This window comes from Canis lupus, chromosome 26 (assembly GCF_011100685.1).
Source record: "Canis lupus familiaris isolate Mischka breed German Shepherd chromosome 26, alternate assembly UU_Cfam_GSD_1.0, whole genome shotgun sequence".
NCBI lineage: Eukaryota > Metazoa > Chordata > Mammalia > Carnivora > Canidae > Canis > Canis lupus.
Window position 1 is genome coordinate 29,675,095 of NC_049247.1, and position 26,714 is coordinate 29,701,808.

The 26,714-nt window shown below is 63.8% G+C and overlaps 1 protein-coding gene and 3 long non-coding RNA genes across 4 annotated transcripts; 2 read left to right on the top strand and 2 right to left on the bottom strand.

Moving 5' to 3' along the window:
* Positions 1 to 2,577: 2,577 nt before the first annotated feature.
* Positions 2,578 to 4,721, top strand: LOC106557852. The gene is made up of 3 exons (XR_005379024.1): positions 2,578 to 2,739; positions 3,026 to 3,142; positions 4,347 to 4,721. It is a non-coding gene; the product is annotated as an uncharacterized LOC106557852 (long non-coding RNA).
* A 170-nt stretch (positions 4,722 to 4,891) lies between these two features.
* On the top strand, positions 4,892 to 9,258 carry LOC106557852. The gene is made up of 3 exons (XR_005379463.1): positions 4,892 to 5,544; positions 6,233 to 6,366; positions 8,692 to 9,258. It is a non-coding gene; the product is annotated as an uncharacterized LOC106557852 (long non-coding RNA).
* Positions 7,895 to 15,101, bottom strand: LOC111092606. The gene is made up of 3 exons (XR_005379462.1): positions 14,198 to 15,101; positions 12,795 to 12,927; positions 7,895 to 10,900 (listed from the first exon to the last, which is right to left on the bottom strand). It is a non-coding gene; the product is annotated as an uncharacterized LOC111092606 (long non-coding RNA).
* A 678-nt stretch (positions 15,102 to 15,779) lies between these two features.
* On the bottom strand, positions 15,780 to 23,720 carry TBX1 (T-box transcription factor 1). Its single transcript, XM_038575893.1, has 8 exons — positions 22,817 to 23,720; positions 21,184 to 21,547; positions 19,236 to 19,337; positions 18,241 to 18,412; positions 17,477 to 17,632; positions 16,797 to 16,864; positions 16,601 to 16,701; positions 15,780 to 16,273 (listed from the first exon to the last, which is right to left on the bottom strand). The coding sequence occupies exons 1-8, from the start codon at positions 22,998 to 23,000 to the stop codon at positions 15,780 to 15,782; spliced, it is 1,641 nt and encodes a 546-aa protein (XP_038431821.1). The 5' UTR covers positions 23,001 to 23,720.
* Between the last annotated feature and the right edge of the window lie 2,994 nt (positions 23,721 to 26,714).

Consider the following 26,714-nt stretch of genomic DNA (forward strand, 5'->3'; position numbering starts at 1 on the left):
GTGCCGGCCACCCCGCCTAGGCTCTGTCCCCAAGACCTGGGCTTTGACGCCGAGGAGGCCCCATACGTGTCCCTGTTGTCAGCTCATCAAGAGTCCTGGTGACTCGGTAGGATCCCCGTGTTTACAGAAACAGCCATGGGGGTAGGTGTGTGTCCCAGACAAAGGGACGGGGCACTGCAAGCCAGCATGAGGCTTACTAAACCCAGAGATGCTTCCAGAATGTCTAGGTGGGCTGCGTGTGTAGACTGCCCGGCCTGGCCCCTGGAGACGGTAGAGAGGAGGTGTGGGCAGACGCAGACCCAGGGTCCGTCCCAGGCCCTCAGCTTCCTGTGAAGGCGCAAGCAGAGGGGCACAGGGGGGCACAGAGGGGCCCGGAGGGTCCCAGGCAGCCGGCCCCTCACTGGGCTCTGGGCTGCCCCCCGAGGTCCGGGCGTGGTGAGCAGTGTCCCGGGGACATCTTGCGGCCGAATCTGTACGGGGGTCGGACTGGGCCGTGAGAGCCCTGCCGGGGCCACGTGGACAAGGCCAGCGGCTCCCGAGGCCACCCAGGCCTTTATGGCATCGTGTGGAGAGGCTGGCGGCCGGGACTCGTGTCTACTCAGCTGAGGCACCTGGAACCGCAGAGGCACCAACCGTACTAGAAACACTGTGTGTGAGCCCGTGGGGCCGTCCCTGTGCCCACGGCCCCCCTGCCCACGGTGGCGCCCGCCGTTGTGCACAACACGGTCTCCGCGTCGGCAGGGTCTGGGGCCTTAGCAAATCACCACAGGCCTGGTCAGTCCCAAACCCCCCAGAGCGTGAGAAGAGACCGGCGCCCGCTCGGACAGCGGCCTGGGGAAGGTGCTGGGCGTTCGCACGTCCCTGGGGCTGTCCTTCCTCGGCTGACGCGGTGCTGGGGGCTGGCCGTGCACGGGCCCGGGCAGGGGGGCGATCCCCTGGCGCCCTCCCTAGCACCCGAGGCGGGCGGCAGCGTGGGCAGCATCCCGTCCCTGCCGCCCTCGGGGAGGAGCCTCTCCGTGGATCCAGGCCGCCCGGCCCGGGGGACACCTGCGCTCGCGTGCTCAGGCCCTTTGACCGTAACTTACGGCCCTTAATGTTCCGGGACTGGCTGCTTTTCCTTCGCGTGGGTGCTCCTGGCGGCCTTATTCCTAACAGGGCCAAACTAGAGACGTCCCAAAGGCGTTGGCAGATGAACGGACCGAGAAGCAAAGTGCGGTACGTCCACACGGGGTAGGTAGCCCACCGGCCCGCCAGCCGTGAAGACGGGCCTGGATGGGCCCTGCTGGACGGGACGGGCCGAAGCCACAGTCGGCCAAGGCGCTCACAGGCCCCCGAAGCTCAGCGTAGCCCCAGGTGCCCCGGGCTGGGCGAGGGGGGCTCCAGGAGGCGCCCCTGTCCCCCCGCAAAGGCTGCCCAGGGCACGGCCTCAGGCAGAGGCCATGGGGGCTCCCACACCCTGTGGCAGACTTTTCTCCACTTTCTGCTTTAGCACAATTCAAAAAGGCCTGCTTGGGGATCCCTGGGTGGCGCAGCGGTTTGGCGCCTGCCTTTGGCCCAGGGTGCGATCCTAGAGACCCGGGACCGAATCCCACGTCGGGCTCCCTGCATGGAGCCTGCTTCTCCCTCTGCCTGTGTCTCTGCCTCTCTCTCTCTCTCTCTCCCTGTGTGACTATCATAAAAAAATTTAAAAATAAAAATAAATAAAAAATAAAAAGGTCTGCTTTTCCTTAAAGGTGTTTCCACACGTGTCCCGTCAGCAAAACTTGTCCTTGGAAGTCCAGTTGCCCCTGGTGTCCCTCAACCTGTTAAACAGACGAAACAATGAGAGCAAGGCGTGGGCCAGGCCTCCTGGCCTTGTCCGCAGGCCGCACGGTAGCCCCGCTCCCTCCTGTCCGGACTGCAGGTCCCCGGGGTACCTCTGGGGCTCAGGCGGTGGCGTCCAGTCACCTGGGGCCGCATGTCCCTGTGCCTCCGTGTCAGAGGCCTTCAGCAAGGCCACCCCCCAGACGCAGCAGCTCCACCACACCCTCACCATGTCTGTCCGGGGGCTTAGGACACCAGCCCTGTGAGTTCCCCGCCTGGTTCCTAAATGCTTTGCCTTCTACTTTCGTGTTCACTGAGCAACCTTTTTCAGGATGTAAGCGTCGTTTCATTCAGGAGCCACTTTAATTTAGCACAGTCCACAGTGGCCAGACAGTGGTGAGTCTGTGCCACTGACATGGCCATTATCGTCCAGGACGACGAGGAAGCCTGGGGCCCAGGGGCCAGGGGGCAGGAGGCACAGCCAGGCAGGGACCGAGGGTCCCCAGGCGAGCGAGGGGGGACCCGCTGGCTAAGCATTGCTCGGCAGGTGTCCTCAGGCCCCCTCGCCCTCAGCAAGGCGCTTTGCAGTCCAACCCTTCCCGGGAGGGAGGCTCGCCAGTCTCTCAAGGCATTCTTCACTCAGACTCTCTTAGTGGACAGGCTGCTCACCCCACAGAAATCTCATTTGGGAGGAGCGATGGACATTTCTCGCTCTCTTTTTAAAGATTTTATTTATTTGTTTGACAGAGAGCACAAGCAGGGGGAGCGGCAGGCAGAGGGAGAGGGAGAAGCAGGCTCTCCGCCGAGCAGGGAGCCCGATGCGGGGCTCGATCCCAGGACCCCAGGTCATGACCTGTGCAGAAGGTGGACACTTACCTGACTGAGCCACCCCGGCGCCCCACGATGGACGTTCCTGCGTGCAGATCCGGCTGGTCGGTGTGTTCTGCTGTCCCGTCCCTACTGGTCAGGAGCGTGGGTGCGGTGCAGCCGGGGCCTCTGGCTGGAGCCTCGCAGGCTGCACGAGGTGTCAGTGGGGCGGGCACCTCTCCCAGCCCTGCTGGTTACTAGCAGGACCCCAAGCCTCGTGCTGTAGGACTGAGGCCCTCCGGCCCCGGAGCTGCCCAGCCTCTTCGCGGCCAGCGGGAGTGACCCTGGGGCATTCTTTGTGGTGACTTTTGGGACCTGGATGTCAGGTGCCAAGGTGAAGGGTGCCTCTCATCAGCAGGACAGCCAGGGCTGCAGCGCGTCCCACCTCCAGGCCACCTCCCCCGAAGGGCGAGCAGCTGTGCCATCCTGAGCAGCCTGCCCAGGCGAGCGAGTGGCCCAGCGTGTGCATCTGGTGAGAGGAACCTTCTGCTGACCCTCTTCCAGACCCATGGTAACCCTGCAAGGAGGCCCCCAGTCGTTCCCCCTGGGCAGGTGGGCAGGTGGACGGCACTTCCCCAGCATCCACTGCGGACCAGGCGGTGGCCAGCGGCGCGGCCCCCCGGGTTGGGAATACACCGCCTTTCCCTGTGCTCCCCACTTAGGAGCTGGGGTAACGTCTAAGGTCTGACAGCCACGTGCTCTCGGGAAATACGCAGAGGGCCGGGGCGGGGGGTGGCGGGGGGCCCCGGGAGCTGGACAGGCGCTCAGACGCTGGGGACTGGCAGGGGAGGGCTGCTGTGGCGCCGCGTTCGGGGACACCTCGCTGTGCCCGCTCGGCAGGCTGGCTTTGTGCTGACGTGCCGTGCATGTCTTGACGCTCCTGAGTGAGTGATGTTCAATCAGGTGTTACCCACCTGCGCCTGTGCCAAGAAGCCACAGAACACCCTCTGCACAAAAGGACTGTTTGCACAAAGAAAAAACATTCCTTCAGGGGGTTCTTTAGAAAGGCTTGATACTCAACTAGCTAGAACTTCATGGGCAGGCCTGGTGTCAAAGACGGGCTGGCACAGACGGGAACCTTCAAGCCGAGCTTGCCTGTGCACCTGTGCTCGGGTGCAGGCGGCCCCCCCAGCCCCCCGCCAGTCCACAGCCCACAGCCCCCCAGCCCCCAGCCCCCTGCCAGTCCGCAGCCCCCCACTTCTGCACAGCCGCCCGGCCAGCCCACTCTGCCGCTCCTGCAGGGCTGCTCCGGTTTCCACCTGCGTCCTACCTGGACTCAGCTTCCCCGGCCAGGCTCTCCCCACGTCTGGGAGCTCCCTTGGGAGCCGGGCGAGAAGGAAGCACCTGGGCCCGACAGAGCGGAGCCAGATGCCGAGAGCCAGCAGCGGCTGGCGAGTGGGGCACACGTACACCACCCCACAGGTGTAGGGCTGTCAGGTCCACGAAGGGAGCTCTAAAACCAGGCTTAGGGGGTCCCTGTGGGAAAACATCGGAGCCGGAGGTAGAGTCACAGCCCAGCGGAAGTAGGACATGCCTGTACCGTGTGCCACCCTGGAAAAAAGGTGCCCCCATCCCTGCCAGGAGGGGCCCTGGAGCTGCCCCACCTGTACATCAGCACCCGACGTGGGCTCTCTGATCTCAGGGTCAGGAAAGTACATCCTGTGTGTCACTGACAGGCACCCTTGGGCAACAGCGTCTGGGACCTCAGGCCCACGGAGCTGAAAGGATGCACGTGTGTGGGCCCCTGCCTCCGTGGCACGGAGCAGACTTGGGGAATCTTGCTTCTGCCGCAAAGCCAGGAGGCGCTCAGAGGTGCCAAGAGCAGCATCCAAGGCCAACGGGCCTCCCACACGGGCCCAGGATGTGTCGGGCAGCAAGACGACGGTGACTGTCGTCTGTTCAAACAGGCAAGATTCTGATGGCCCAAGAAGTCTCATTAACACTCAAACAAGAAAAGTTAACACGAAGTAGACCAGCGAAGTATTGCAGGGAATAAGCAGGCCAAGTGTGGTCTGAGTGTGAGTCCCCGCACGGATCCACAGGGTGAAACCCAACCCCCCAGGTGGTGGTAGTGGGTGGGGCCTTCAGGAGGTGCGTGGGTCCTGGGGTGAATGGGATTCGGGCACTGTGGGTGTGAGCCCCTCTGTGGGGTGGCCTCTCAGCATGGGGGTCCCAGGGAAGTCAGGCTTCTTACAGGGGGCCTCCAGGGGCTCATCCAGCAAACCTGCCGCAGTCTTCTCTGCCCGGCCCTGCTATCAGCAAAGGGACATGGGCTCCGCCTCGTGAGGGAGGAGAGTCAAAATGTTTTCATCCTTTACAAAATAAAGGATGTTTCTCCTTGTTTCTCTTTGTGTAGCAAGAAAGAGTGAGCACAGTCCCCCCAGTCCCCGGGCCTCGGGGGAAGGAGCCCGGGCAGGACCTGAGCCTCCTGCCATGGCCAGTGCAAGCATCCAGCCACGTGATCCGCCCCCCCCATGCTCGGGGCACCCCTCACTGCACCCTGTGGGGTGTAACGAAACGCTGGTGAAGAAGCTTACTCATCCCCACACCCCAGGCCAAATCTCCAAATGGATGGACAGAGACCCGGACCTCCATGCACGTGAAACCCAAAGAATCCCTCATCTCAGGGAACATGAAAGATGGGGCATCATCGAGAGTTTCCTCAACCTGTGCAGACGTTTCGTTCTGGAGCAGGCCAGGGCGGGCCAGCCTCACTCAGGGCGGCACTGGGCCCCCCTGCGGCACCCAGCCCAGAGCCGAGCTGCCCGCTGCCCGCGTCAGTAGTCCGAGCCCTCGGGATGCTGAGAACACGCCTAAGGAAGAAGCGGCAGCCCAAGGGGAAGCTGGAGTTCAGCACTTTCAGTGCCCGCCCTGGTGGGCCTCGTACTGTGTGTGTACGCGTGTGTCTTTCCGAAGATGCTAAGATATTTTCAGATCTATATGTTAGGCTTGCCATTTTCGTTAAATATTTATTATTTTTTTAAAGATGTTATTTATTTATTAGAAACACAGAGAGAGAGAGGCAGAGGGAGAAGCAGGCTCCACACAGGGAGCCCGACGTGGGACTCCATCCGGGGTCTCCAGGATCACGCCCTGGGCTGAAGGCCGCGCCAAACCGCTGCGCCACCGGGGCTGCCCTTGTTAAGTATTTAAAAGTGTTTTTAACGCATTTGCAAGCAATGTTTAAATGTCAGGGAAATTTTAGGTGGCTCAGGCGCTTAAGTGTCTGCCTTCAGCTCAGGTCATGATGCTGGGGTCTTGGGATGGAGCCCTGTGTCGGGCTCCCTGCTCAGTGAGGAGCCTGCTTCTCCGTCTCCCTCTGTTGCTCCCCCTGCTTATACTCTCTCTCTCTCTCTTTCTTTCTCTCTCTCTCTGTCAAATAAATAAATAAAATATTTTTTTAAAATGTCAGGGAAATTTTGTTAAATCCATACATTTTGATACACCAAGTAAGGGGGTGACTATAGTGAGAATTCTTTATTACACAACATACAATTTATAAATCCCAAGAATTTATCAAACCACTGGCATTTTTTTTTTCTATTTTGAAAATTTCAAACAGAAGCCACAATGAAGGGAAGCACAGCCCGGCTTCAACATTAAACCAAGGCGTCGCCAGTGGCCACTGGGCCTGTGGTGCTGAAGGGTGGGCACTTGGCGCCTTCCTCTCGGAAGTGGGGGCTCCCAGGATCTGAGGTGAGCCCCTGGACATCTGGAGCTCGTCACTACTCATCTCGAACAGGGAGGGACCACCCCATCAGATGGGCGTGAACAAAGTTCCTTATGGAGTGCATCTCCTTCTTGTAGACCAGACAGGTGTCAGGTGTCTGATGTGCAGTCGGACGTGGGCGGGGGCGGGGGGGACTGGACTCTGCTCAAGTCCGCAGCCACGGGGGCAAAGCCCACAGGAGCACATGCCTTTCCCATTCATAATCCACAAACCCGACGTCCCCCTTCCCTGGTTGGTGACGTAAAGAACGAGAACGTGCTGTTTGCTAATCAGGAATAATCAATCCTACAACCATTGCCGGCACACCGCTCAGCTCAGTTACAGGAGCAAAGAGGGGGGAGCTGGGGGGTGGGGGGACAGAAACCAGAGTGCGCTCAGAACAGAGGAGATGGGCAGGGAAGGGCTGGCGGGTTCGTTATATGTTGCAGGAGAACTTACATTCAGTGACATTCACCCTCCTTACCAGATGGCTGTGGGAACAGCAACAAAAGTCCCACCCCTAGTAACACCCTCCTGCCCCTTTGCTCTGGGGTCCAGCGGCTGCCCCACCCAGAAGCAGCTCCTTTCTCCCCGAGTGGCCCTCAGGCTCCCGAGCAGGGTGGGCAGCTGGACCCTCCGCTGATCTGCCTTTGTGGGGCCGGTCTCGAGCCCCGGGCCCCACCCCACAGAGCCTGCAGGCCACTTCCATCCCCCTGCAGGCCCCAGCCAGCTTGGTGACCACTGTCGTCTCCAGGAACATGCATCCTTTTACAGCAGAAGCTGTATTTCAACACACGCTGTGTGGCAGCCACTTGGCCTGTGGAAGTGTGAACGTGTCACTCCGTGCCCCCCACCTCCTGCCGCATCTTTGCCTGCTCTAAAAGACAGAGGGCTGCTGGCGGCCCCCCCAGAGCTAAGTGACCCTCCTGAAGAGCCGGGGTCCCTAACTAAAGCTATGGAGCCCCATGAACAAGGAGAGGGACACTGTCCCTGTGAGAGGGACACACGAGCTAGCTGAGCTGGACTGGCCGGGGCAGAGGCACTTGGAGACACATCTCCCAGGGGTCTCAAGCGCCACACCCAGGGCTGTCACTGGCCCCCCACCCACCCCCCTCAGGGTGTAGGACCTACCACTCAGGCTGGGGGCTGGACTGCCTGCCTGGTGGGTGAGTCTGGGTCCCTGGGCACCAGAGAGGCTTGTGGAGAGAGTCTGGGGGGACTCGGCCTGGGGGAAGTAGCGCCAAGAGAGCAGCTCCCACCAGGAGGGACGCTCGCCCGTCTGGCTGCTGCTACACGGGTCTCAAAATACTTGGGACTGCGGCTGGCAGCTGGTCCAGACCCTGTGAATCTCGCATCTGGCTTCCACCCACCCGGTGCGGTCGTCAGAAGTGTCTCCAGACATTGCCCAATGGCTCAGCAGGATGAGATTTCTATGTTAAAAACCACCAGTTTAGAGACTTGGTCAATCCACAATGAATGGTGGCCTTTGTAGATGATGGATAATTCAGGGTTTCTTTAATTGTAAAATACGTGCAAGTATACATAAAAAATAGAAATTTGCCATTTTAACCATTTCAAGCGTCCAGTTCAGCGGCATTAAGCACATTCACAGTGTTGAGCAACCATCCCCACTATCCCTCTCCAGAACTTTGTCAACTGCCCAAAATGCAGCTCTGTCCCCATTAAACACTAATGCCCCATCCGCCCGCCCCGGCCCCTGGCACCCCCTCCAATACTGTGTATCTCCTCTGGGACCTCATATACGGGGAATCCTACAGTATTTGTCCTTTTGTGGTCTGGCTTGTTTCGCTGAGCATAAAGTCCTCAGGACCCATCCCTTGTCATAGCACATGTCAGAATTTCCTTCCTTTTTATGCCTCAACAGTGTCCCACTGTATGGACATCCAACATTTTTCTCCATTTATCAGTCAATTATTTTTAGCCATTGGCTAATTGATGACACCTGGTCCGCTTGCATCTCCTGGCTATTGTGACTGACACTGCTATGGTCATGGGTGTACAAATATCTGTGTAAGTCCCTGCTTTCACTTCTCCGGGGCATACCCCCAGAGAGGAACTGCTGGGTCCTACGTAGTTCTAGGTTTACTCTTTTGAGGGGCCTCCATCCTGCTTTCCACAATGGCTGCACCCTTTTACATCCCCACCAGCGGTGCACGAGGGTCCCAATTCCTCCACACCCTCACCCACGTGTTCTGCGTGTGTGTGTGTGTTCATAACAGCCATCCTAATGGCTACAAAGTCTCTCATTGTGGTTTAAGCCAACTTTTTCATTCATCATAAATTATTTTCAGGTCAACGGGTGATAGGATCTCTGTCTTCTGGAAGCTTCAATTCTCCCTGGGATGAGACAGACGCCTGCATGGCAAATCGCTGGAAATGGGAACAGCAGTGCGCAGCTCTGAGGAGCTTTGAGGGGCGCAGGCTTGAGGAGCGAAACGGCCTGGCCAGCACGCAGAAGGCCCCTCGGCCCACCTGAGACCAGTCCTCTTCCTGGAGGTGACATCAAGGTGCCTAAATACTGGGGGCTCCCGCCCACAGCCCCCACCTGTTAGAGGGGCAGGATTAGTGCCCGTGTCCTCAGACTCCGGAGAGCAGGTGGTGGCAGGGGAATGACAGTGGCATATGAAGAGGCCGGAGGCAGCTGCAGCTCTTGGGACAGCCCTGCAATGGCTTCTGGGAGTGCAGGTCTCCGGAAGGGGTGCCAGGTTGTGGCCTTGGACCCCTCCTCTAAATGGACCATCCTGGGGATCCCTGGGTGGCGCAGCGGTTTGGCGCCTGCCTTTGGCCCAGGGCGCGATCCTGGAGACCCGGGATCGAATCCCACATCGGGCTGCCGGTGCATGGAGCCTGCTTCTCCCTCTGCCTATGTCTCTGCCTCTCTCTCTCTCTCTGTGACTATCATAAATAAAAAAAAATAAAATAAAATAAAAATAAATGGACCATCCTGGCTTTTCCCACCCAAAAGGAAAGAGGGCTTGATCATCGGAGCCGAGGAGGGGAGACGTGCCCAGAACCACGCAGGCCTGCAAGAAGGGCCCGCTGTACAAGGCCCCGTGGGGCACTGGGGAAAATGAGGCCCGCTGCCCCTCACCGTCCAGTAGCACCGCCCGTGGAGATGGCAGCAGGCACGCTTGGGGCAGGGGCCTCTCTTCAGCCACCCCTGTGGGGAAGGGGACTTTGCCCCCAACGCCCAGAGTGCCTGCTTACTCACGGCCCCGGGAAGTGGGTGTGAGCGCCCAGCTCCTGGCTCAGCTCGCAGCCCCCTGTGCCCACTCCCCACTTGGCGAGGCCGCAGCCCCTGCTCTCTGCTCTGCGGCCTGCGGGCACTCCCAGGAGAAGCGCCAAGCCGGGGCGCTCTCACGCTGGCCAGTGGCATCTTAATGAAGCCGCTTGCTTTTCTTAGTCCTTTTTTAAGACTTTATGTACTGTTATCAGAAGCGTGATCCTTGGCGTGGCGGTCGCTGCTTCCAGATTTTGTTGCGCACACACAAGCTCCTGTTCCCACCACGATGACGATGCTGGAAAACCAGACCCACAGAAGAACTAAGGGCAGAGAACACACTCCTGGGGGGGGCTTCCTGCCACCCACAGACCTGGCAGGAGCTGGCCTTCGAGGACACAGGGAGGGGCCTGTGTCCCACCTGGTAACCACGGGGGAGGGCTCAGGGAGGGTGGCCCTCCAATGAAGAGCCTGCCTTGTCCTCCAGGGCACGTCCTACCTGATGGGAAAAGATGCGAGCTGCAAGCCATGGGCAGCGGGCAGCCTCGGAGAGCCCGAGAGCTGCGGCCTCTTCCTTAACCCGGCCTCCATCGGCCCTGGCCCCCGCTCCCACCTTCACTGTGCAATGAGGTCACAGAAGAAGCCGTCCTAGGGAAGAATCTAGGAAACGTGTTCTGGGATGAAGGGGTAGGTTCAGAGATGGGGACATGGAGTGAGGGGAAGGCTGGGAAGACAGGAACCTGCGGCGGGGAGTGCCAGTCGGGGGTGGGGGGTGGCATCCATCCTGGAAGGGCAGAGCCGCTGTGGGGAGGGCTTGGGGACTGGAGCCCCAGGAGTCCAGTCTCCCGGGGGGGGGGGGGGGGCTCTGCTGTCTTCCCAGGGACCTGAGATGCAGCACCCAGTGCTGCTCCAGACCCCGGCCCCAGAAGGCAGAGACATGTGGCTGGGAAAGTGTCCCTCGAGTCCAGGGCCCCAGCGATGGTAAGGCCCCCCCACTCCTGTTCTCGGCAAATAGTTCTTCCAGCATCTCTGAGGTCAGGACGTGTTTCCATCGAAGGGGGTCACGATCTGATCGGAAGGCCTTTTCCCGGGTGGTGCAAGCAGGAGTGGGGTGTCCAGAAGCCCGAGTGTTCCCAGGGCAGGTGGTCGCGGCCAGAGCGGGGCCGGGCTGCCCTGTGAGCCCAGTGGAAGGCACGGTGGCACCTGCTGGAAGCAGAGGGTTCGGCACGAACTTGACGCAACTGAGAGCTGATAGGTAAAGGATGTCGGCAATGCCATTCCTATTTATAATTAAGAAGATAACTTAATTACTGCTATTAAAACCTAAGCTTCTCCCCCATGGGGGCTGCTTTTCACAAAACACCTTTGGTTTTGCTGTTCCCCCACACAGACCTGGCAGTGGTTTACGTAGAGGCGCCGAGGCTCCAAAGTCTCATCTTGTGAACTCATCCGGTTTGAAGTAGTACAACAAGCAGGGAAGGGAAGCGAATCAAAGGCAAGATTTGTGTGTTTTTTTAAATACAGAAAGCATGTGGGGTAGACCAGGAAGCAGCCCCAGCCTCCCCTCGCAGGGCCGGCTGGCCTGTGGGGCCCTGTCACACCCCTCACTGCTCCCCGGCTGGGGCCAGGTCACAATACGGAGGCGGCCTCGGAGTGAGGGGGGCATGTGGGGATCAGGTTTGTGCGGAGGCGTCAGACGTGCCCAGTGCAGATGCCTAGTCCTGCCCCCTGGCACCTGTGAAACCTCGTCGGAACCCACGCAGAGGAGGAGACGATGGTCCCCGCTGTTCACACAGGCCTCCGCGACTCACACCGCTCCGACGGGGCAGGGGTCAGCACCCAGCACTAAGGGGAAACTGAGGCACGGGGCCCGGGGGACCTGGGAGGTGTGCTCTCCTTCGCACCCAGCTCCAGGTGAGGCCATACCCCTGCTGCCCCTGGAATCGTTCCTTTTGTCCCAGAAGCAGCTCCTCAGGCCCCCCACTCCCACCGGCTGCCTGCACAGGGCGCCTCTGCCCCCCTCCCCCGGCAGCTGTGGCCCTATGGAATTCTCCAGTGTGCAGATGCTTTGATCTGCAGCACACCTGGAGCTCAGTGCCTCGCCTTCACCCACCCGCTGCCATGCGGGTCCCACACACTCTGTGGACTTCCCCAGCCAGAGGGAAGGGGTGGCGGAAGCCACACAGCCACCAGGCTTCCTTTTCCTCTGCAGTTCCAGGCTCAAGGTGACACCGGACTCCCCTCATCCCATGGAAGAACCTCTGTGAACAGCTCTCTGCACCCCAAATGCTTCCCTGAGGGGGAGACTTGTAACCAGCCCCTCCAGCATGTTGTCGTCAGAGACGTGCCCACAGCTGCCTGTGCCCTGTAGCTCACCCAACAGGCCTGTTTGGGGCACTTTCTCTTTGGCTCAATAAAGGCATGTGGTTGGGGCGCCTGGGTGGCTCAGCAGTTGAGCGTCTGCCTTCGGTTCAGATCATGATCCCGGTGGTCCGGGATCGAGTCCCGCATCAGGCTTCCTGCGTGGAGCCTGCTTCTCCCTCTGCCTGTGTCTCTGCCCCTCTCTGTGTGTCTCTCATGAATAAATAAAAATCTTTTAAAAAATAAAAATAAAAGAAAATAAAGGCACGTGGTGTTGCCAGCTTAGTGGCAATACAGTGGAGGGGTGGGCGGGGGGGTCCCATTCCAGAGCATCCCTGCACCAGCCATGAGCCTGCAGGCAAGACCCCGTGGGCTGTGGGTTTGTTAGCATCCTGATGTTCTGGGCTTTTGGAATACCTCGATGAGAGGAGGCAGCAATCACAGGGCTCGCCGGGGTGCCCGGCGCTCGTAAGTCCTCTAAAAATGCCAGTTGTTGGTGCTGGAGTATCCCGCACACGGGGCAGCATTTCCTAAGCTCCCTAGGAGCTGGAGTGTTTATGTCAAAGGCAGAGGCTCCAGCGCCGAGGAAGGCCGCACAGGACGCCCTGCCTGTGGCTCTGGTCTGGTCTTCCTCCTCTCAAAACAGCCAGCTGGGCTTCTGGGGTGGGGGTGGGGTCATGCCCCCACGCCCCAGGGTCCTTGGGTTCCCTAGACCCCTTATGTGGGACCCCTTTGGTAAAGAGGTCCCTCTCTTTACTGGTAAAGAGGACAGTAGATAGGCCCTACCCCTCCTCTGCTTAGTCAAGAGTTTACCTATTTCATTTGTGAGGCATCCACTGTTTCTTGAAGGGCTCCGAGGGTTGAGGAGTCTGGGGTCCCCGGCCCAGATCTCTGAGGTCCCTTCTAATCCGAACTCTTGTCCTCCTGAGTTCTAGCAACCGGACACCTGGAGACAGGTGAAGGGGACAGAATGGGACCTCTGGGCCCACTGAGGAACCCAGAAAAAGGCATTGAGGAGTGAGCCCATGAGGAAGTGGGTCGGATGGGACCCGAGCCCCCACACAGTGCAGCACGGCGGCTGGTGGAAGGGGCAGGCCAGGTGTGGTCGCAAAGCAGCCCAAAGCGAGGGACAGGGAAGCTGCCAGGACAGTGGCTTCACGGGGAAGCTGGGGACTGTCTGGGGTAGCTGCCCACGGGAACGGCAGCCCCACCCGGAAGGCAGTGGCAACATTGCTGGTGGAGCTCACCAGGCACTGGCTGCAGGAGTAAGTGGCTAAGAGTGGCCCTGGTGCCTTTCTGAAACGAGGAGCTCCCAGCAGAAGCCGGCTGACTTTGTCACCTCCCCAGGATGGGAGGTAGGTGACAGAGCCTACTGACGTGTTGCACGGCCGCCCGGAGGAACTAGTCCCACCTGCAGCGCCCATCGTAAAACAACTGAGTGCCCTTCACAGGAGACTGGACACCAGTCAGCAACCAGAACTGACGGGCGGGTGGCAGTGTAGCCAGCCCAGGCGCCCTACTGTACGATCCCATTTATGAGAAGTTCTTAAGCCGGGCAAACTCATCTACAGGGGGCAGAGAGTAGAAAACTATGCCTTTGGGGGGCTGCTCCCCAGGGCGGGGCGGCCGTCATCTGCAGCGTCCGGCGAGCTGACCTGCCGCCCATGTGCCGTCCAGCACTCAGAATGCAGCCAGCGAGGAACCGAAGGTTTAATTTTATTCTATTTTTGCTCATTAACATGCAAGTGCCCCGCTATGGCCAGCAGCCACCGTGCTGGACAGCAGCACAGCTTTCCATCTTGAGTGGGTGATGATTACGGGAGGTGGGACACACGCAGGAGGTGGCGGGCTGCACACCGAAGGGCCGCGTGCTCGGCTGCCTCCTCCCGTCTGCAAATACCTGGCACCATGGCCGGTTCAGAGGGGAGCTTCTTCTCACTTCAGCTTTAAACAAAACCCAAACAGACATCTCTCCGATTGTGGTTCTCAACCCCTGACCGTCCCCACAGCCTGAGTGTAAAGTGTGCAGAGAAGAGGGTGGCCTCAGAGTCACAGTGGGTCCCGGAGGGGGGCCCAGCACTCGCAGGAGAGACCAGCTCTGCAGGCCACAGCCCATCATTCCCGTAGGCCTCCCAGGGCGGGATGCAGGGTGCATTCGTGGTACAAACGTGAAACAGGCCACGTGAATGGGGAGCCCAATGGTGCATGCCGCTCACCTAGAGGGGAATCTGCAGGGCGGGTAGTAGGACGTCCCTCAGGGGTGGGTGTCCAGAGTTGCCCTGAAGCTGCGCCCACAGAGCCCGCTGGCCGCTCAAGCAGGTGCTGCGAGTCTTCACGCCCTGGCATCAGATGAACTTTGAAGCTTTGTCAGACCTTGGCTCAGAGCTCACTCCCCAGCAGCCTGGTCGCCCCCTCCCTTTGTAGACCTGCCTCATGGAAACCCTGCCTGCCGTCCAACCGCTAAGCCTCCAGTCACCTCACACCACCAGGGTGAGCACATCCAGGAAGAAAGCATCCAGTCTGGGACAGTCGTTGGGAAACGGCTGGCTGCACTGGGGAGAGGTGGCACCAGGTGGCCACCGCCATGTGGCAGGGATTGCCACAAACGTACTGGGACAGACACAGAAGGGGGATAGAAGCTCAGCCCCTTGCATTTCCCGTCCATCTTGTGTCCAAGTCAGCAGCCTTGACGTTGACCGGTTGTCAGCTTTTCCTGCCTGGACTCAGGAAGGGAGGGATCAAAGGGTTCCTCTGGCCCCATCCCTGGTGTTGAGTTAATGGGGAGAGGTCCCTCACCACCTGGCCTGGGAAAAATGCTTCAGAGACAGGTTTCGAGATGACTCATGACCACTGTCATTGTGCCCCCTGCCCAGGTCACTCCGTGGGGACATTCACAGGGAACAAAGTCAATAAACAGGGGAAAACGCAGGCCTGGGCTAGGGCCAGCCAGGGGAAATGCTAGAACAGCAGAACTGCCTGTTTTTGTCTTTCTGCGGATCAGTCAGAGCGTCTCCCCCTCCCCGCCCCCAGCTGACAGTGTGTCCTGTCGTGATGGTTGTTTCCAGCTTCCGTGGAAAAGCACCCAGGACGGCTCTGGTCCTGAACACAGGCCCGGCCCGCGCACACCTGGTCTGGGGCGGAGCCCCGGTCGCTTCGGCCTGGGGGAGGAGGGATGAAGCCACCCGGTGGAGGCGGGGGCGGGGGCCCGGAGACCCGGGGAGACCGGGCGCGCACCCTGAGGGCCGGGCCGGGCCGGGCCGGGCCGGGGGCGGGGAGAGGACGCGGCGGGGCGGGCGGAGGAGGCTCGGCGGGCGCACTGCGGGCACCGCTGGGCGCCGGCGCGGGAGGCCCCGAGGCCCCGAGGCCCGAGCCCACCGGACCCCGAGCCGCGGCGCCCCCCGTGCGCTCTCAGCGGACGCGAATAAACGGACACGTAGGCAGCTTCCAAAAGAGGCGAAACCTTTATCAAGTCGGCGCCGGCGCGGTATCTACAGTATCTACAAATATCTACACGTATCTACACCGCCTGCAGACGGGCTCCCGGGTCGTCTACACTGCAGCTGCCGGCCGGGCCGGGGTGGGGGCGGGGGGCGACGCGGGCTCGCGGAGAACAATAAATACCACTTCCTTCCGCCGCCGACCGGGCGCTTTGGCACTGGCGGCGCGGACCGGCCCCGCGGCGGCTCCGGGCGGGGAACCGGCGAGGGCCCGACGGCTTCGCGGCTGGGCTGGCCCCGGGGCGGCAGGAGCGCGTCCTCGGGGCCCTCGGGGCTGCCCGGGCGGCGGGCGGCGGCCGCGTTATCTGGGGCAGTAGTCGTAGGAGCCGGGCGGCGCGGCCCCGGCCGACGAGTACATGTTGGCGGCGGCGGCGGCGGCGGCGGCTGCGGCGGCGGCGGCGGCGGCGGGGCTCACGGCGGGGTGGTGGTGCGCGTGCGCGTGCGGGTGCGGGTGCGGGTGCGGGTGGTAGCCGTGGCCGCGCAGGCCGGGCAGCGGGTAGGGCGCCGGCCGGCTCTTGGCCCCGAGGTAATGGTCGTAGGCGGCGGCCGGGTACTTGTAGGGGTGGTGGTGCAGCGGCTCCGACGCGCCGGGCGCCTCCAGGCGCAGCTCGGGGTGCGGGGGGCTGGGCCGGCCCCCGGGCGCACCGGGCAGCGGGACGAGGCCGCCGGCGCCGCCGGCCCCGGGCAGCGCGGGGCTCAGCACCCGAGCCAGCAGCTGCGGCGGGTGCGCCGGGTCCCCGAGCACGGCCGGTCCGCCCGCGTCGCGCTCGAATTCGCGCCGAGCCTCGGCCGCGTCTGCGGGGAGGGCCGGGGGTGAGCGCGCCGGGGCGGGAGCCTGGGGGACCCGCGCCCTCCCCGGGGGCCCTCCCCGGGGGCCCTCCCCAGGGGCCCGCGCCCCTCCGCGGGCGGCGGGCGGCGGGCGGCGGGCGGCGGGCGGGGCGGGCGCGGCGCAGCCGTCGGGCCGGGCGGGCGAGTGCGCGCTTGCCCGCCGCCACGACCGTTGTGCAACCGGCGCGAAGGCCGCGAGCGCCCCTGGGGCGCGGGCGAGGCCCGGCAAGGCCGCCGGCCTGGGGCGGAGCGCGCTCGGGGCCGCGGCCCGGATCCCACGACCCCCGGCCCTACCTTTCTCGGCGCCGTTGGGCTGCGTGGGGGAGGCCACGGGGTTCCGCGAGCGCGCGAAGGCGCTCATAAGCGGCAGCGCGCCGGGCCGGTGGTTCCGGGGCCTGCGGGAGGGAGGAGGGCGGCGGGTCAGGGGGCGCCCCCGCCAGGCTCCAGGCTCCGGGGCAGCGCAGTCGCCGTCTCCCCGGAGGACACTCACCAGTCCTCCGGGTCGCAGTCTCGGAAGCCTTTGGCGAAGGGGTTGCTGGCGATCTTGAGCTGCGTGATCTGCGGGTGGGGTGGGGTGGGGTGGGGTGGGGTGGGGGGCGAAGCGGGCATTGAGCAAGTGGGTAGGGCCCCTGCGCTGGGGGCGCGAGCTCCAGTCGGGTAGTGTTTGCAGGAGCTCCCCAGGTAGGGGCCCTTTTACTCCTCGGGGACACAAACCTCCCCAGTTAACTCTCTCCTGCCAAACGGGGAAGCTCCTTTCTCGCTAAAGAACCCCTCTGTGGTACCAAGTGACTAGGATGGAGACCCCGTGTCCCTGGCTGGGATGGGAATGTGGTCCCCTCCACCACCGACCCACAGTGTGTGTGTGTTGGGGGGGGGATGCCCTAGGAATTTGGGTAAGCCGTGGATCAGGCCCCTGATGGGGAGTTTCCGGAATGGTTTGAAAACAAACTTTCAGGCCGCACTGACAGTTGCTGCTGGAGAGGTCAACCTGATAGGAGGCTGGGCCAGCCTGCAGCAGAGGAGAGGAGGCTGCTTGAGGCCCTTGGGGGGGCAACCCCACCGTGTTGGATCCCACCAGAACCCAAAGCTTTGGTTACAAACCTTTGTCCCCAGGCAGCACTGGGAAATTGCAACCCAGTAGTATTGAATTTGCCCATCCCAGGGCCTCACCCGGTGGTTCTGGTAGGCAGTGACCGCCGTGAAGCGCGTCTCCTCAAATACGAAGGTTTTAAAGTTCTCCTCAGCATATTTCTCACTATCTTTGCGTGGGTCCACATAGACAACATGGAAGCGGGGCTGGTATCTGTGCATGGAGTTGAGAATAATCTGGAAGACAAGGTGGCAAGTTTGGAACTAGGAAATGGGCAAAGGTCTAGATAGGCAGTGAACTTCCCGGAGAACTTGGACAAAAGCCTGAACTCTCAAAATGAGGTCCGGTTATGGGGCTCAAGTGGAGACTGCAATCAACTGGGACCACAAGGAAAGTCTCTAAATGGCAAAAGATCAGGATTACGATCCTCTCTCCGATCCTCTCTCCGTAGGTCCTTGAGAACTACTTGAGGCACCCAGTGGGTGGGTGGGAGGTGGCTGGAGGCCAGAGCTCAGCCTGGCAGGAAAGCAGCATCACCCTCCTGGATTGTGCAAAGCCTCCTGCAGCCACCCCCCCCCCCCCCCAGTATCACCACACGCACACAAACCGCCCCATCCTTTCTAGTTAAAAAGTCTCCAGCAAAAGATCAGGAATGGGGTATGGGGAGCACAGTGACACCCTCTCCAGGCCCGAGGGCCACTGGGCCCACTCTGCTCAGCCTGTCCCTCATTCACACCCCGAGCTGCCCAAGCTCTGCGTCTGGTTCTGGTCAACAGGAACGCTGGAGGGCCCACACCGGGACAGCAACAGCGAGGTCGCCTGGGGAGGTGCGGGGGTGGCTCACATGGCCGTTGTCATCCAGCAGGTTGTTGGTCAGCTTGAGCTTGTCAAAGGACACGATTTGCTTCATCCACTGTGCACCCTTGGCAGGCGAGTCAGGGTGGTAGTGTACACGGCCTGGCGTGGCGGGGTCCGCCTTCCCGGCCACCAGCCAGGAGGAGCTGTGGAAGGCGTACCTGGGGCAGCACGGGAACAGGGGGTCATGCCATGCGGGGTGAACCGAGAGGGCCTTGCGGAGTGCACCCCAGAAGTGCCTCTGATGATTTCCCCATCACGGGTGAAATGGAGCCTTCGGCTGCCACACAGACTGGCAGCGTTTCCGAGGGGCACCGGGAAGAAAACAGAAAACTCCCTCCCGTCCCAACACACGAGACGACAGGAAGCCGGGCACCGGGGGAGGAGGCCGGACGCCACATTTCGCCGCACGCGGGTCTGCGGCTCGGGCCTCCCCACCACCGGCTCGAGTCGGATTTGGCAGCGCCGGCGGCGGCCTCGGGCGCAGGGCGGACCTCGGTCTCTTTATTAATTGCTGTTAATTGTCCGGGCGGCTGAGACCCGCCCTGCATAATCTCTCCCGGCCACCCCACCTTTCCTGCTCGGCTCCAGGGCCCAGCATTCCCCGGGAGTGGGGGCAGGGGACAAGGTGCCCACGCTCACCTCGTGGGAGAAGGAGACGTGAAGAAAGGCAGGGGCTGTGTGCGAGGGGCCTCAGGCCAAGCTGGCCCAGGGGCGTGGGAGCTGCCTCAGGCCTACGCCGGTGGAGGGGCCCAGCCTGTGTGACCTCCTGAGGGGAGTTCCCAAGAACCGCTGGGGGTGGGGTGTGTGGGTCTGGGGTCTGACAGGGCTGGGGAGGGAGGAGGTCACGGGGCCCGTGGGGCAGCCGGGGCAGGTGCTGGGACTCCTGGTCACTAATGTCCTCGTGGGCTGCCCTCAGAGGCGTCACCAGGCGGGGACCGGCCGCTCCCCAGGGCACCCTCCCTGGTCCCGCTGGGCGCTCACCGGTAGCGCTTGTCGTCCACGGGAACGAAGTCCATGAGGAGCATGTAGTCGGCCATGGGGTCCATGCCGAAGAGCTTCACTTGAAACGTGGGGAACATGCGCCTGGGGGCGGCGAGGCCTCCGGTCACCTCGGGTGGGGGAAGGCAGGGCTGCCCCACCTCGACCACCCCAGGACGGTTCAGCGCCGGGCCCCTCCATCCCCTCTCCTCTGCCTCAGCTACTCTAACCCAACCGGGCCCTGGCCCAGCCAAGGGTAAATGGAGTGTCAGGGCAGCCCCCTGCCCCCTTTTTTGAAACCCCAGAACGGCTCCCTAAGCCCTGGAGCGGAGCCTCCCCGCCCCAACGTCATCTGTGGCTTCTTCTGCCACCTTTGCGTGCACAGAGCCGGCCTAGCATTTGCCGATTCTCGGCTGTCCGGCCCAGAGCGAGCCTCAGCCGGCAGCACCTATCAGCAGACTCCCAAGACGCGGTCCCAGAGATCCTCGGCCCTCCAGAGCCTCCCCAGCTCCATCTAAGAGACGGATGTGAACTCCCGGCTCGAACAAAGTGAAACCAGGGCACTCTGTGTGGCTCCCAGGAGTCCCGCTTGCCCTTTCGGCTGGGTCTGCGGCTGCTCCGCAATCCCTCCAACGAGGCTGAGGGCTCGGAGCCCATAGGCTCAACTCTTAGGCCCAATGGAGGAGTCTCCCCACCTTCCTCGGGACACACACAAGTTCCCACCGGCCACAGTAACCCCCCGGACTCAGCTCCTCCGGGAGAACCTGGCTCGTGCTCTCGTGGTCACCTAACTCTCCCCTCCCCTGGACTCTGACTCTATGACCCATCCAGGCTCTTGAAAGGACATTCTGTGGCTCCCGCATGGGCCGCCGACCGTGCGCCGGCCCTGTCCCTGACGGCACAGCAGTGCCAGCCACCCGGCCCAGGAGGGCTGCGTGAGGCTTGGCTCCCACCTGCCCTTCCTACGGCTTCCCCTCAGAGGCAACTCCCTGCAGGCGGTGGGCAGAAAGCAGATGCCATGGAGCCAGCCCTCCGGGTCAGACCTGCCACCGCCGCCTCTGCAGGCCGGTGGGTGCTGCAGAACGGTGGCTTTCGGGGTAAAGCCTGGCCACAACCAAGGCCCTTGCTGGGCTGGACCGGGCCAGAGGCTGGGGCGCCGTCCTCGGGGGACAGTAAGGAGAGCCCGGAGAAGACCCGCAGAGCTGAAGCTGAGCATAGGCCCCAGGATCCCCAGGGAGGACAGCCGCGGCAGCGAAACAGAAACCGCGAGAAGGCTCTGCAAACAGGCCCTGAGCTCCCCTTGGCTGTGTGGACGCAGAGCTGGTGTCTCCGTGTGTACATTAGACACAGCCCGGCACCCGCCTTTGTCTGCTGGTCAAATCGGTTGCATCGCAAAACTTGTTCCCCTTCTCTCTGGGCCCTTAAAACAAACACAGGCCAATTGGAAGGCTGCGGCCCCGGCCCCAGAGCCAGGCCCCACAATCACGCGGAATTTAGGCCCGAGGAAGGTGGGTCGCAACCTCCAGCAAAGGGGGGATACTGTTTTTTAAGGGTCTCCGCTCTCTGCTGCCGTGTTGCAGACAACTGCCCAGCTGCCCCTCTCCAGCTAACCCGTGTCCACTGAATTGGGGAACTAAAGACGTGACTTTCCTTTGAGGTGGGAGCCACCGGGAGCCGGTCGGCGAGGCCGCGCGCCGGCAGCCGTGAGCTCCGGGCCGGCCTGGGCTTCCGGCGGCGGCGGGCGCCTCGGGGCTGCGGGAGGGGCGAGCCGGCCGCCGCGCTCCTCCACCCGCCGCCTTCCGTGGCTGCCCGCGCCCGCGTCGCCGGAGCCGGGACCGCGGGGAGCCAGAGCCAGCTCGCGCCTGCAGGGGCCGCAGGTGGCGGGCCGCGCCCCCACCCGCCGGCGGGGCCCACGCGCGGGGAGGGTCGGGCGGCGAGGGGGCTCCCTGACCTGCCGGCCTTGGTGACGATCATCTCGGTGCCCAGCTGGTTGAACTCGTCCCACAGCGCCTTCATCTCCAGCTGCACGCTCACGCTGGCCACCTTGGCGTTCTTCTTCACCGGCGCCTTCGCGGCGGCCGCGCAGCTGGCCCCGGGGCCCTCGGGCTCGGCGGCGGCGCTGCTGGCGGCCCCGGCGGCCGGCACGAACGGGTAGGCGTGCGGCGGCGGGCCCGGGGCGCCGGGGGCGGCGGCGGCGCACGGGTCGTAGCGCGGCGGCGGGGGCTCGCGCGGGCCGTAGGGGTCGGCGCCCGGCGACGCGGCGCCCGGGAAGCCCCCCGCGGCCCCCAGGCTGCTCAGGCTGCTGGCCGTGAAGGCTGCAACGTCGCAGAAGTGCGAGAGCTGCGTGAGCCACGGGCTGGACACGGCGGAGATCATGACCCGCGGGCCGCCGCCGCCGCCGCCCCGCCGAGGTGAGCGCTGCCCCGCGCCCCGGGCCGAGTGGCGGGCGTGCGCTGCGCCCCGGGCCGCGCCGCCCTCACCGCGGGCCGGCCCCGAGGAGGCGCCCCGCCCCGCCCCGCCCCGCGCCCCCCCGCCCCCGGCGCCGAGACAATGGGCTCGCTCCCCTCCCCCGCGCTCGCCCCTCCCCCGCCCTGCCCCCCGCCCCAGCCCCCCGCCCCAGCCCCCAGCCCGCCCGCCGCGGCTCGCTCGGCCCGGGCCCCCCGACCGCCCGGACCGGCTCCCCAGAGCGCCGGGCCGCCCGCCGCCCCTCGCTCTGCCGCCCTCCCGCGTTGCGTTTCTCCTTTCTCTCTCCGGGCTCTTTTCCCAATTTGTTATTTCTTTACCTTTGTCTCCCTCGATGAAAATTTCCCTCCCAATCCTCTTTCCTTCTTCCACTATCTCTTTCGTTTCTCTTTATTCCTGCTTTATTTTTTGCCTCCTTCTTTCCCCACTTCTGTTCCTCTCCTTTCTTTCCACTTCGTTTTTCATCACTTCGTCTTTCTTTTCCAGTCTGCCTTTTGCCTCTTATTTCTGTAGGTCTTTTCCTGTTATTCAGGGATTTTTCCTTTTTTTTTTTTTAACAAAATAAAAACTGGAGATTTTCTCTAGCTTTTCGCTTTCTTTTATGACTTTATTTTCTGTCTTCCATTTCCCTTCACTTCCTTCTTTTTCGTTCTCGCTCTCTTTATTTCTTTATCATCTCTCTCTTTTTTCCTACCTTCCTTTTGAGCTTTTTGTGTTTTCTCTCTTCTCAATTTCTTTTCCTCCCGCTGCCCTCACCACTTTCTCTCTCTCAGTTTTCCCGGGTTCCCAGACTCTATGACACCCTCCTTTCCTGCCACCTTCCCTCCACCTCTCTCAGCTTGCGGCCACCTCTGCCATCTGCCTCTGGTCCTCCCCTCCTGTCCTGCCTGGCTTCCACCAGTCCCGTTCTGGGCCTGAGTCTAGCCGCTTGCAGGTCTCTGCAGCTGGGTCCCCAGGCTGGAGGGTGCACAGGCTTTGGGCGGGATGCCTGCCCGTCTTCCCTGCTCCTGGAAGCCTGGAGCCCACCCCGCCAGAGCTCCCTCCACCCACTCTGGGCCCCACGGCAGCAGTGGCAGGGGGTCTGGCGGGCGGGTCCCCGTAGACACAGCAGGGCGGCTCACCTTCCATGTCCCTGGTGACGGTGCTGAAGTGCATCCCGGCCGGGGATCCCAGCAGCCGGCGGAGCTTCGCCGGGTCAGAGGACCGGGGGCCCAGGCGAGCGCTGCGCTCTGCGGCCTCTGCTGCAACCAGAGAGGCGATGCTGAACGCGCTGGCCCGGGGAGACAGCGGGCTCCGCGCGTCCATAGGCGCCCCGGCGGCCTGGCCGGCGCCGCCTCCGACTGCGTGCACCCAGCCGCACCAAGGCCGGCCCAGCCCACGGGACCCGGGGGCGGGGGCCTGCGGTGCCACTCACAGCCTCCAGCCCCGGGCCCCGGGGATTATGGCGTCACGGCCCCCCACTCTGGGCTGGTGGCCGCCGAGGGGCCCAGATGGGTGGAGCGCCCTAGGGGGGTGTGCGGGCCCTTCTGCTTTTCAAGCTCCCTGCCCCGGCCTCTGCTCCCGGGGACCTCCGTGACCAGCGCCCTTCGAACATCCCGCCGTTCCCACCGAGGCCGGGGTTCCCTCTGTCCGGCGAAGCCACCGTTGCGTCCTACAGCCCCCGAGTGGAGGCAGCTACACCCGGAGCGCCCAGCCTCAGCCCGTGTCAGTGAGGCACCGAGTGATCGCCGTGGGGCCGCCTGGGCTCAGCCGTGCCCCTGCCCTCGGCCCCTCCCGCCGCCTCCTCCCTGGCTGCCCCTGCACCTGGGTGAGGAGAGGGCAGTTCGGGCTCGGCACCGGCCACAGGCGGGCAACCCCCAGCGGGGGCGTCGTCCGGTCCTCAGCGCGGCGGAACAGGACCCAGCGGGCAAACGCCCCCAGCCCCCTTCGGCCGGCCCACTGTCGTGGCTGGGGACCCGGAGCAGAGGGACGCCGCCCAGGCCAGGCCGCGCAGCCCGGGAGCCCGAGTGTCACGCGCACCCGCGCGCACCACCCGCCTCTGGCCAGGACGCTTATACATCCGGAGGGTGGGCAGTGCCCGCTGCTCCGACCTCCCCGCGCACCGGCCGGGCGCAGGGAGGGCCGGGGGCGGGGCCTGCACTGGCCCAGGGAGCCGGGGACACGTCGGAGGAGTTCAGCCCGCCGGGTCGGATTGTACGCGGCCCCCTGCCACCCACCTTACATCCAGGCTGCCCACCTGGGAAGGCCCCGCTGCCTTGGTGCCCAGCCAGGCCCAGCACCGGGAGGCGAGGCCCACCCTGAGGCCTCAAGGCCTCTAGGCCCAGGCATCCGCCACACTGAGGCCTAACTTGGCCTGTGCCTTCCCCCACCTACTGCCGCTGGGGTCTTCTCTGACCGGTTCAGGGCATCCGTGGCTTTGCTGCCCAGTCTCGCCAGCAGAGCACCAAGTCTCCCAGCCTCCCAGGAGCCTCTCTGGCCCTTCACCGAGGCTCTCGAAGTCAGAGCCTCTGTTTCCAAGGCTTCTCCGCCCGCAACCATGTTGTAGGCCTTCGCCTGCGCTTGCCTGGGATGAGGGTGGGAGGCAGGCAGCCTCTCCCAGAGCTTCTACAATCCCTGGAGCCTCAGACCCCAGGCTGGAGAGGGTGCTGGCTAGGAAGTGGGCAAGGCTCAGGAACTGAGGACTGGGGAGTAAGCTCCAGTGGGAAGGAACTGGCTCCTGGGCCTGAGGTCCAGGAAAGAGCATGAGGTGGTGAGTGCAGCAGGGCAGCATGTGGGCATGTGGCTGGGGCGTGGTGTGTGTGACTTCCTGGACAGGGAGCCCCCCCTACCTGCCCCCCCTGGCTGTGGCTGTAGTTGTGGAGAGTGGAGGGAGAGGGAAGCTGTCACCAGAGCCTGCCCCCAGCCCTCAGTGGCCATTTGGGGCTGTGACAGTGACACTGACCTGTGGGACCTATGGACAGGTCCAGGGACGAGTGAGATGTGGAACCAGCTGGGCTTAAGGGCCCTCTTTCCCCTCCCGGAGCAGGGCAGCCCACTGCCTCCAGGACTTCAGAAAGAGCTGCTTCTGATGGAGGGGAGAACCCAGCTGGGAGGGGACATTGGTGGGGCCAGGTCACGGCAGTGTTGCAGGAGGCGTGCCCACTGCTGGCGGTCCACCCCCAGAGAGGCGTGCAGGGCAGTGTCATCTGGGGTATCTCCTGCTGGCAGTCCGCGCCCAGAGAGGTCCTGGGCCCTGAAGACTGTGGGGGGCCGATGTGGGGGCTCTGGGAGGGGCTCCCATGTGTGGTTGTGCCTTATCTGGGATGCATGCTGCCCCAGCCCCGGGGGGATGCTGGAGGCTGTGTCCTGTGCACCTGGGGAGCCTTCTGCGTGTATCTGGGCACACACCTGAGGGTAGTGGCCAGATGTGGAGACAGAGGGTCACACCAGTATTGAGAAGGGAGAAGTGAAAGTGAAAAGCCCTGGGGCTTCCTGGATGGGTCTCTGGGGCACGGTCCCGAGGCCCTGGGCCCTCGGAGTCTGAGGTGGTGGAGGGGAGCGCAGGATCCTCCCAGCCCCCCTTAACCCCTTCCTGCCGGAACTGGGACCTGTTGAGCGGGGCTGGGAGGAAGCAGAGGACCCTGTGGGGTGGGCAAAAACCCTGGTGGAGAAAAAGTGCACTGGGGAGAAGTTGGGGGGGGCCTCACCCGGGCGCTCCGCCGTCGCGGGGTCCATCCCTTTCCACCCGTCGCGGCTCCTCACCCTCGCGCCCGCAGAACCCGCGCCCCCTGCTCTGTGCCCGGGACCCGCGGCCGGAGGGGCCCGAGGCGCTCGAAGCGCGAGGCCGCCCGAGCCTCCAGCCCCGCAGAGTCTCTGCCTCCACCGCCCCCCGGGCCGCGCCTCCTGGGAGCAGCCTCGGTCCCTGCCTCGGTCCCTCCGCGCCCCGCGCCCTGCTCCGCGCCCCGCGCCCCGCGCCCCGCCCGCAGCCGGAAGGAGCGCGCCCCCCCCCCCGCCGGCGCCCCGCACCCCGCGGCCCCCGAGGGAGCGCGCCCGGCCGCGGGAGGCCTTCCCCTCACCTGGCCGGCCGCCGCTCCCTTCCGCCTCGCTCCCCCTGCCGGCCGCGCCGCCAGCACCGCGAGGTAGGAGGCCCGGCGGGGCGCCGGCCTGGGCGGCCGGGAGGGCCCAGCGGCGCGGAGCGGGAGCCGCCCGGGGTCCACCTCCCCCGCCCCGCCGCCCCCCTGCCTGGGGCGCGCAGGGGACGTGGGAGCCGCGTCCTGCAGCGCGGCTGACCGCGAGGTCAGGGCGGCCGTGAGACCATTCTACAGGCCCTAAGACCGAGGCTGGCCGTCGCGGGGCCCCGGCAGGTACGGGGTGGGGACCAGAAGTCCGGAGGGGGGCGGGGGAAGGGGGCGGGAGGGGCCCGGCGGGGCGGCCTGAGCACCCGCCCGGCGGCAGCCGGTGCTTCCCTCTGGGCCCTGCGCGGGGGTCCCACGTGCGCGCTGGCTGCGCCCCGCACCACCCCGGGGAGTACAGCCTCCCCCACGGCGCCCCAGCATCTCTGGAGTTTGGCCCGCAGCAAGCCGGGTGTGGAGGTTCCCCCCCAGCGCGCGGGAGGCGGCCCCTGAGTCTGGGCTGCCAGGCTCCCGCCCAGCTCCGCCTCCCCAGAGTGCACGTGTCTCCCCCAGGGGAGCGTCACCACAGGCACCCTACCCTTTTGGCAGGACCCCACGGCTCATCTTCCGTCCCTTGTAAAGGCACATCCCTGGCGCTGCCGGCGCGGCTGCTAAATCACTCCGACCCTCTCCATCCCCAGCCCCCGAGGGACCCGTGCACCCTCGTGTAACTCTGGCCCGCGCGAAGCCCTAGGTCCTCGCGCCCGAGTGCTCCTGAAGACTAGGGCACGCCACCCGCGCCCCAGGTGGATCCGTGCTGGTGCCTCCAGGAGGATGTGGGTATGTGGCGCACTGGAGACCCCCCCTCCTCCAGGAACCAGATTTTGGGTCGGGTCGGAACCCTGTTGCACCTCCCAGGGCACAGACA

Bases quoted from the DNA above. Each gene is read 5' to 3' on its own strand.
- TBX1 (XM_038575893.1), bottom strand. From the start codon at position 23,000: ATGGACGCGCGGAGCCCGCTGTCTCCCCGGGCCAGCGCGTTCAGCATC. The intron at 21,548-22,816 runs GTGAGCCGCCCT...GCGACGTTGCAG, and splicing joins CGTCACCAGGGACATGGAAG to CCTTCACGGCCAGCAGCCTG. The intron at 17,633-18,240 runs GTGAGCCACCCC...CTTGTCTTCCAG, and splicing joins TGCTGGATGACAACGGCCAT to ATTATTCTCAACTCCATGCA.